Here is an 8,922-nt window from a genome sequence, read left to right on the forward strand (position 1 = left end):
TATTTTTTAACGATAATCATTTAATAATACTCTTGAGGCTTCCACGGACACTTCCTATATAGAAATTATGTGTTTCACGGATTATTTCTGTGTCTAAATCCATCAAGGCGAGAAGCAGCCTGATCAGCTCTTAGCCTTATCAGCATTACTGTATCAGCAAGGACTTTATTTGAAGGACTTATTGTTAGTATCATGTTGCTTCTCGCCCTGATGAAGTGAACTATAATGTTCACGAAACGCTAGCATTCTAAGAAAATGGATTTGATACGAAGATAACCTGTGAAACGCATAATTTCTGTATAATCATTTAAAATTATTTAAAAGATTTATTTATTAAAAATTATAATAATTTATTTATTAATTAAAAATTATTCTATTATAAATTTATTTATAAAGAGAATTATAAAAAGGGGTACAATACATCATTGTATAATATTTCATAACAATGCGGTATTTATTAATGTTTATTGATTACTGAAAACTACAACACGCGACATAACGACTGAAAAAACATCGCGTTACGACATTGAGATGATATTCACGTTACGCAAGTTATAAAATAACTTCGATAAAATCTTCGAGTAACGTAAATACCTACCAGAGATAGAGTCCTTGTACGATTGCGATTCGCGAGAATTTGATATCGTCGCGCGATTCGCAGGAGGATATTTGAACAATAATATCAAATATAGTATAATATTCTGTTTCCTCTAACTCATCTCTGCGTATTTCTCTCAATGAATACCTGTTTATAATCGCACGCAGCTCAGCGATGTACTTACGATACTTTGTACAGCGTATTATTGCACATTGTCTCTTCTTAGACGCACCTGGACCACGCGTCTTAAGGCCGGGATTAAGATTGTTGTCAGCCTCGCTCGACCGATGAATCCGCAGCAACCTGCGAAGCTATGTTTGACTGTTTTTGTTGTAGCTCATTGGGATGACGAGTGGGTCGCGTCGTGCAGCGCACACGGAGCAAACCGTAAGGCAACCAGCCGTTGTTATTGGCGTGTACTCCAGTTTGATTGTTCTCTCTGCTGCCGGCTGTGACATCCCGTTGCGCCTGCAGCCGATGCAGCATCGCGCCTGCAACGAGGGCGGAAACGACTGCCGAGAGCGCGACGATGATGAAAAGCGCGCTAAAACCTGGCATTGGCAGACAGATCCCGTAAACGACCTCTTCGCGTATCCTGCCCTGAAAAACAGTCACCGCCTCAGCATGCGTGTCCGGACTAAAGGCTAGATCCGCCTCGGAGATGACCTCGTAAATACCGCTGACACCAACGTCAGCGCTACGCGCTTTTCTATCCGTCACCGTCACCGAGCGTTTTCGACGGGTGATACTGGCGGAAAGCGGCGTCACCGGCCCCGCGCCGTTGTCCTCCTCCAGATTCCGTGGTCCATGTGGAAATTGATCCTGTTCGCTCTCATATTTATTCACTCGCGATGGTTCCTAAAAAAGAAACAAGCGATGTGATTTATAGTGTATGTTGATCGATTGAGACAGATATATTGTTTTTACATTTACCATAAATGGTTTCGATAAATCGACATAATCCGGCTCGCTTTCGTGCTGCGTTTCAATCACAGTTGATGGTAACCGATTACTCGTCTGTGCTTGAGCTTTTGGAATCGACTTTTCAACATCTAGAAAATGTCCGCCGATTGACGTCATATCGTCACCGTTTTGAATGACATCATCGTACAGAGAACCATCTCCATGCTCCGCATTGCCATTCGCGTCTTCGTTGTCTTTATTCGAGCTACTGTTATCGTTGTCTTTAGAAGGAGTAGAAGTTGTCATACTCTCTATGTACTGCGGTCGTATATGATCCTTTCTTTCTTGAATATAATGAGCTATAGAGCCGCTCAATTGACAATGATCCAGACAACCATGCCGGCATATTTCCACCTTTTTGTATAAATATTTTCAAATTTGTTAAAAGAAATTCGAAAGATAAATGACAGACAGAGATTATCAATCAAGATAATCTCTCGATTAAGAGATTAATCAACGGATTAATCAATCAGATTTAATCTATAAAACCATGCATTATTACCTTGCATTTGATATGAACGCTTAACGCGTCCGGGAATTTAAACGCGTGGAAGAAAGCGTACGTGATCACGGTCGCGCGGTCGTCCGAGCCGCGCGCCTTCAAGAACCGGCTGATCATCTTCGGTCTTAGCACGCAGCCGAACTCGTCGCTGAGCTGTATCGTGTGACCGCCGCCGTCTGAAGCCACGCACGACTTGACCCGCATATCGAACTCACCTGTGCTCGGTTAAATAACAGAAAATTACGTTAGTGCTCACTCCGATCGCCCGGAAAGTTTCGTCTTTCTCTCGAAGAACTCGTTACCTCGATAATCGTTTATAGCGACGACCAGAGTAAGAGTGGAACCGAGTGGCACGATACCGGACACGGGTGGTGCCCATGGACCCTTGCCATGCTGAATTTCCATCCAGCAATCCACGTTGTCGCCTGTGAACAGTGATGGATTTACTCGTTACTCGTGACGAAAAGAAAAATCGAAAATTAGCCTCTTATCAAGTTTTGGAAAATGATTTATATTCCGAAAGGAAAGGAATGCCATATTAATTAATTTAGTTATATAATTATTCTTCTCTTCAGCATCCTATATGTATAATATTTCCGCGCGTGCCACACTTTATATATGTTACATAAATTGAAATTAACCGATGTGACTGTGGTTTCACCTGTGGCCAACCGCAAACGGGTGCAGCGTGTATCTCGTGATATGTTTGCGCGCATTAAATGTACCGCTATCTATCCCTCGTAATGCACGTTCAAAAGCTAAGCATTCATGTGTGCTGCTTTAATAGAAAATGATCATAGAGAAAGGTGGCACTCGGATTCACTTGGATATTTAACTGCAATATTTCAGATAAATGAAACTCTTAGAGAGCACATAATTCTGTCTGCTGTCTAGAGATTGTTTACAGCAACAGATGGCAATCGAAGGAGAATTTCTCGTACACGCGGATGTCGTGAGGTTATTTCAATAGTATCGTCATGAGAACTCGGAGGATGTATGTCAATGATTTATCTCCATTAAGAAATAGCATTTGATGGGAGCATAATCGTAAGATGCTCGCACCTCTAAAATCCAGCTGTATCACATCGAGATCCGCGATAACCATAGGTGGTTTTGACGCGGTCTTCTCGTAATCGTTGAACCATTCGCATCGCAGACGTTTAGCCTCATCCCAAACCTCAAGTAAGTCTTTGTCGTACTGGACCACCACGGTATTTTCATAAAACTGTCCGTGCATGTCCGGTTTCGTACCGCATCTGAAATGATAAAAAATATAAGGAATATAATACATTTAAAAATATATAAGTATTATAATTTTAACAAAGTTGAGAAAAGCAAAAATAGCTATACTTAAAAATTGTGTTATAATAATATTGTCGTACCTCTCGTAAACTATGAATAAAATGTGCAAGAGTGCACAGTAAATGAGAATTCTTGACAATAAAATTGTAGTTATCGGTACTAATTCTTACAAAGATACATTTTTGTTTCAATTTCATGCACTCACCTTGCATAAGCTATCCGAAAGGAAAAGAACGTTTGTCCGGTGGATGGTGGAACATAGATACAACGTGGATCCGCGTGTTGACCTTTAGACGAAACGATACCTTCGAAGGGTTGCGAGAACGAAAGATGGACGTCCATATGATCTTTTCCGCACATCACCTCCAAAGATTGGATGGCCGGCATGCCCTCTGGCCTCTCCAACGGCCAAATGTCGCTGTTGCTATTGACGTTCTTCAAGCCAACCATCTGCGCATTTAAAGAATATTGTACGTCGAATATTTTCCTTTGAACTTGTATGACCTTTCTTCTCCGCCTTTTTCTCTCTCATTCTGTATTTCTGTTATCCCTTCGTTTCCTGTTTATTGTCCGACACGTACCTATACATGATGCATATATGTATAGCTTGCGGCTTCAAAGTTACGCGTTGTAAAACGGTAAGAATCGGTTGTCGATCCTATTTTCCTCCCGGTACAAGAAAATTACTCTGCGGTAGAGTTCATAGGAAGGTCATAAATCGAAAAGTACTCCAAGATTGTTTGAGCTGGCAAAAACATTTAACCGAGACGTTACGATGGTTATAGACGGATGGGTTAAAATGTTTTTACGTGAATTGATGTAAATATATTTTTAATGTTTATAGCTTAATAGCTTAATAGCTTAATAAATATTTGATTTCTTCTAGTCCAAATATCTGTGATATTTATAATTAAAAAGAATATATTTTATAAATTGTTAATAATAAGTATATAAGTATTGTAGATCGATTATCTTGACATAATATTATGAAATAAAATTTCTAGAGATGAGAAAGAAGTTCAGTTTAATTGAAACATTCGTCCCTAAACAGTGGAAATGGTTGGCTATAAATCAAATTCATTGCCTTAATCGCAACAAGTTCTTTTTTGTACTCGCAGTGCATTTAGAGAAGTTTCCGAGGATGGGATTGTAATGAAAACTTAAGTACCTGTATATTTTCGCTCCGCCCGTCCATTAGACCCAAGATAATCCATACGATTTAGTCATAAATACCTCTCACGCTCAATCGAAACTGACAATCTCGTATATATGTCTTGCTTCGTCGTTAATGTCGGTATACGAGGTAATCATGCACGAGACACGAGCCGCGCTACAAGAGAGTCTATCTCAAATTAAGCACGACTACTTTTATCTTGAATTTTTGATTATTTTCTGTATTAAATGACAACTGCAGATAACTGCGAATATTGTTTATTTTCGCAAATGAATGTTTAGCAAAATTACTATCAAAATTATTAGCAACAGCTGTTTTTTGATCACGGCGGTTGATTAATTTTCACGGCGATACCGAATTGAATGACTTGGAAAGATTGAATTGTGATAATTAAATTTTTTATCATTTTTGTTATTTATTATTTTAATATTACACTATTATTGATTCTATTAATTCAATTAATGACGTATCTTTCGTGACATAGATGTATTTATCGAGATTCAGTAATATTACCATTATAATGAAACTTTACAAGTAGAACGATATGTCTGGTCTATTAAACCTGATCTAGATTCTGCCTCTTAATACTCACTTGTACGTGTATTATGATTGCATTGATACTTTATATAACTGTTTTATTCTCATATTCGAATAAGTGGATAATTGCATAATATTAATTACGTATAATTACAATTTATCGTCCATTCTTAAATGATACCATGATTCTACTATATCATATTACGTATAATTGTGATACCGTCCAATCGATACCAATCCAATGGAACATTAGACATATCTTTGTTCTAAACATTTCTAGAAATTAAGGGATACTACACACATGGCGCTTGTGGTCTTAGAAAATCCTAGACACTACGTGAACGAGCGAGCGCGGTATCGCCGTAACGGGAGAAGCGTCTTTACCGCTGCATTAACGGTCGCCGTTTTTCGCGCAAGTGAAAACACGTTTCTACGCTCTTACAATCGCACTGTTAAATGACAACATTTCATTAGAAATGATTACGCACCTGGCGGACACGGGTACGCATGGCGTGTACCCTTTTTACCGAGTGCGTTGCGCTGTTACGACGTACGCGATCATTGACTCGTATCAGAACTACCCCTGCAAGTGTACACCTAAGCACTATCTCTATCTGCTACTCCAATGATTTGCTTGGTATGGGAATTGGCATCTTTATTTATGATATATTTTATCGTTAATAATTTAATATTATTTGAAAAGAACAAAACCTTTGCTAGTACGTTACCGCAAGTATATATTGTCACTCTTTTAAACGCGTAAAAAATGACAAATAATATTTATGTTGCACCACGTGGACATCGCTGTAGGGGCAGAAGTAAAAGATGCGGTTTATGTCTTCTCGGGACTTGTTGGTTACGACTTCGTGTGCATTGGTATTTCGAGAGATGTGTCTAACGTGAGGCACATTGGTAGGTGAGTTTCCCATCGCGGCACCGGTGGCGTTCGAATGCTAATGCCCGTCTGCGGATAGTCAATTGTACTCGTGACAGCGGAAATAGCTGCCTCGGTGGCCGCATGCTCGCGTGTACCGATTCTACGAAGGAGGATCGGGGTCGATGCGAATGGAGTCTCTTATGGCCGATTTTACTGACCTTCCTCAATCCTTTGGAGATTCGTATTACGGTAATGTAATCAGTGGTAGAATCTCCGCTCTAAGCTACCGGCTTATCTTGAATAACTTGGCGATAAAAATCGGGAACCATGAAGTACAGTTCTATACAATGGTTCGTCGCTATTGGCTATAACGATTTCTACTTTGCAAGCTTACACGGATCATTCGACTTTGCCGTTTTTTCTTAAATTATAGATTACGATAATATTCCTGCTTTTAATCTCATCTGCTCCGATTTACATTATGAAAAATTCTAGCGATTTGATATATAATTATTGTCGATAGTTTATGGACGAGACGCGCACCAATATCGCAAGGTCACGGAGATAGATGTTTTACCGTCTGTACGATAGGTTTCACGTAGAGTTTTGAATAACGTAAGAAGGAATGAGGGGAATGGGACTGGGTGGAGAGGGAGCTTCAAGACGGTAAAGACGGTAACGGTACCTAGAGTAGGCATGAATATCCGCTTGCAAGCTGTCGCGACGACTCTTGCCGCGTCATCGCATTGTCATTTAAATGGAAACGCGAATTCCCGACGGTAAGACTGCCGCCACTATGGAAATGATGAGCCTCTTTATTTCCTGCTCGATATTGCATGGTCTTTGATTCTTGCTGAAACTATCCTATATATCCCAGTTATTAGGTGATCGAGTGACTGTTATGAGACTCCGGGCTTGGCCCGCACGTGACATGAGTCATGTGAGACCGTTATTCATTAATTATAGGATCTACGGCGGCGTCGCATCATTGGCCAAACACACTTGAAATTATAGCCCATTATCGGAATCGGCGCGGCTCACGGTGGTCGATCGATTGACAGTGTGTACGGCTCTAGGGCTTAATTGACCGACAAAAGGAAACCGCTAGAAGATGCGTGGGACAAAACGCAAGTCACGAGTCTCGTGTGAGTCTCGTATCTCGTGCCTATGTAACGTCATGCTCCGCTAGTCGATACACCACTGTTTGTGCTCCTGTCCCTCTTAGCGCTGCTCGTTGCGCTTATTAAGACAGTGAATCTGATATTTCATCCATCGACATCAATAATTCCGTGCTAATGAATCTTCCCGATTGAGGACGAATAAATCGATACTTCGGAAATGTCATTTTGATATAATTATTTACTGTAGTATCTTCCTAGACAATACAAAGTGTCTAAAATCGGAATATAAGACGCCTTAAAAATGGACTCAATTTTGGACTTTGTATTGTCTGCGTTTCTATCTGATTAATGGGAATTTTATCGAATTAACATTGCAGATACATATTTTTAATCTAAGCGTGTTAAACGTTACATTAATCTTTGACATGTCGCTTGAATATTGGAATAAATAAATTAAGTGATGGAATATCTACTTGGTTCAGTAAATATATAGGACATTAGTTTGGAACTAATTCAAAATTAAAAAGTCGAAAGCTATTGTATCAATCGGAAATATATGCGATCGTTAGTTGGCGTTCATCCAATTGCAAATCAGCCGTGTCACACTTACCATATAGATCAGCGTACGTAGCAACTTCCACACCCCTGGCATCCTGGAGGTCCCAGCCTCTCACGACGAAACACCGTCCTGCCCTGCAAAGACAAATGCACTGCCTCGCATTAGTCCGCATTAATTTCGTTGTGCGCGAGTTGTTACGTCGGCGCGCGATGCTACATTTGTGTGAAACCGGATCTATTTTAATTTATCCGACTACCATGGTCTAGCGAGCAAATTATCCGGACACCGTCTGCCAGGTTGCGCTTCGAATCCCAAGGAGGTCTCGAGCGCAAAATTGATTTGCTAGGAGAAATCATGATTATGATTTCAAATACGTAAGCGTTTGTGAAAATTAGAATTACATGGCGCGAAATTGCAGGGAAATAGTTCTTGTAAAAATTAGAGCAAACAATAAAATGGTGATATTGTTTGTAGTACCTATATGAAAATGAACATTCACAGGCTGTAAATGAAAATGTGTTCGTGCATCGAACAGATATTAATTGAATAGTAGATAGTAAATAATACTTCTTTGGACCGGCTTTGCTATTGGCGTCTTTTATATTCTATTATCGCTGTAAATCTCTCTTTAAAGAGAGATTATCCATAAGACGATATATAATAATGTAACATGAAAACTGTTATTAATAATTACGAATATGTATAATTGATAGTTATAGCGGTATATATTCATAAAGATAGCTTATTTCTAACGTACGGCTTGTATAATCAATCTAAAGATAAATACAATGAATGTCTAGCATTGTGTCGCAATGCGATTTATGTATAGTCATTTGCATGATATACGGATTATATAGAGTTATGCTGACATATATGGTATACGATAATAATTAACGACACGATAAGGTATCGCGTAAAGTAAAAAGCCAAACTATTATATGCATTTTTGTCTATCATCAATGTTTATAACTGTAATCTTGAACATGACAGAAACAACTATGGCTATGCTAACAAGAATTAACATCGACATGATTTATGCCGTTTCTCAGAAATGTACGTTTATTATTTAAAAATGTATACAAGCCTTTTCGATCTTTACTTTTAAACATTTTGCAAAAAAAATAAAACTAATTTCTAATAATGTCCTTCATTGATTTCTTCTGGAAAAATACAGGAAAGAAAAATAATTATTAAAAATTATTTTTAAAACAATCTAACAATAGAATTGTGAATATCTAGATTCTATAAAAAATGGGAAAAAAATTTGATTTTCAATTAAGACGAATATA

At 38.8% G+C, this 8,922-nt stretch overlaps 1 protein-coding gene across 1 annotated transcript; it reads right to left on the reverse strand.

The window, feature by feature from the left end:
* Positions 1–855: 855 nt before the first annotated feature.
* Positions 856–7,749, reverse strand: LOC108688292. Its single transcript, XM_018194481.1, has 7 exons — positions 7,685–7,749; positions 3,571–3,815; positions 3,126–3,319; positions 2,366–2,488; positions 2,064–2,278; positions 1,532–1,915; positions 856–1,456 (listed from the first exon to the last, which is right to left on the reverse strand). The coding sequence occupies exons 1-7, from the start codon at positions 7,724–7,726 to the stop codon at positions 869–871; spliced, it is 1,791 nt and encodes a 596-aa protein (XP_018049970.1). The 5' UTR covers positions 7,727–7,749; the 3' UTR covers positions 856–868.
* Positions 7,750–8,922: the final 1,173 nt, after the last annotated feature.

Source organism: Atta colombica, unplaced genomic scaffold (assembly GCF_001594045.1).
Source record: "Atta colombica isolate Treedump-2 unplaced genomic scaffold, Acol1.0 scaffold228, whole genome shotgun sequence".
Classification (NCBI taxonomy): Eukaryota; Metazoa; Arthropoda; class Insecta; order Hymenoptera; family Formicidae; genus Atta; species Atta colombica.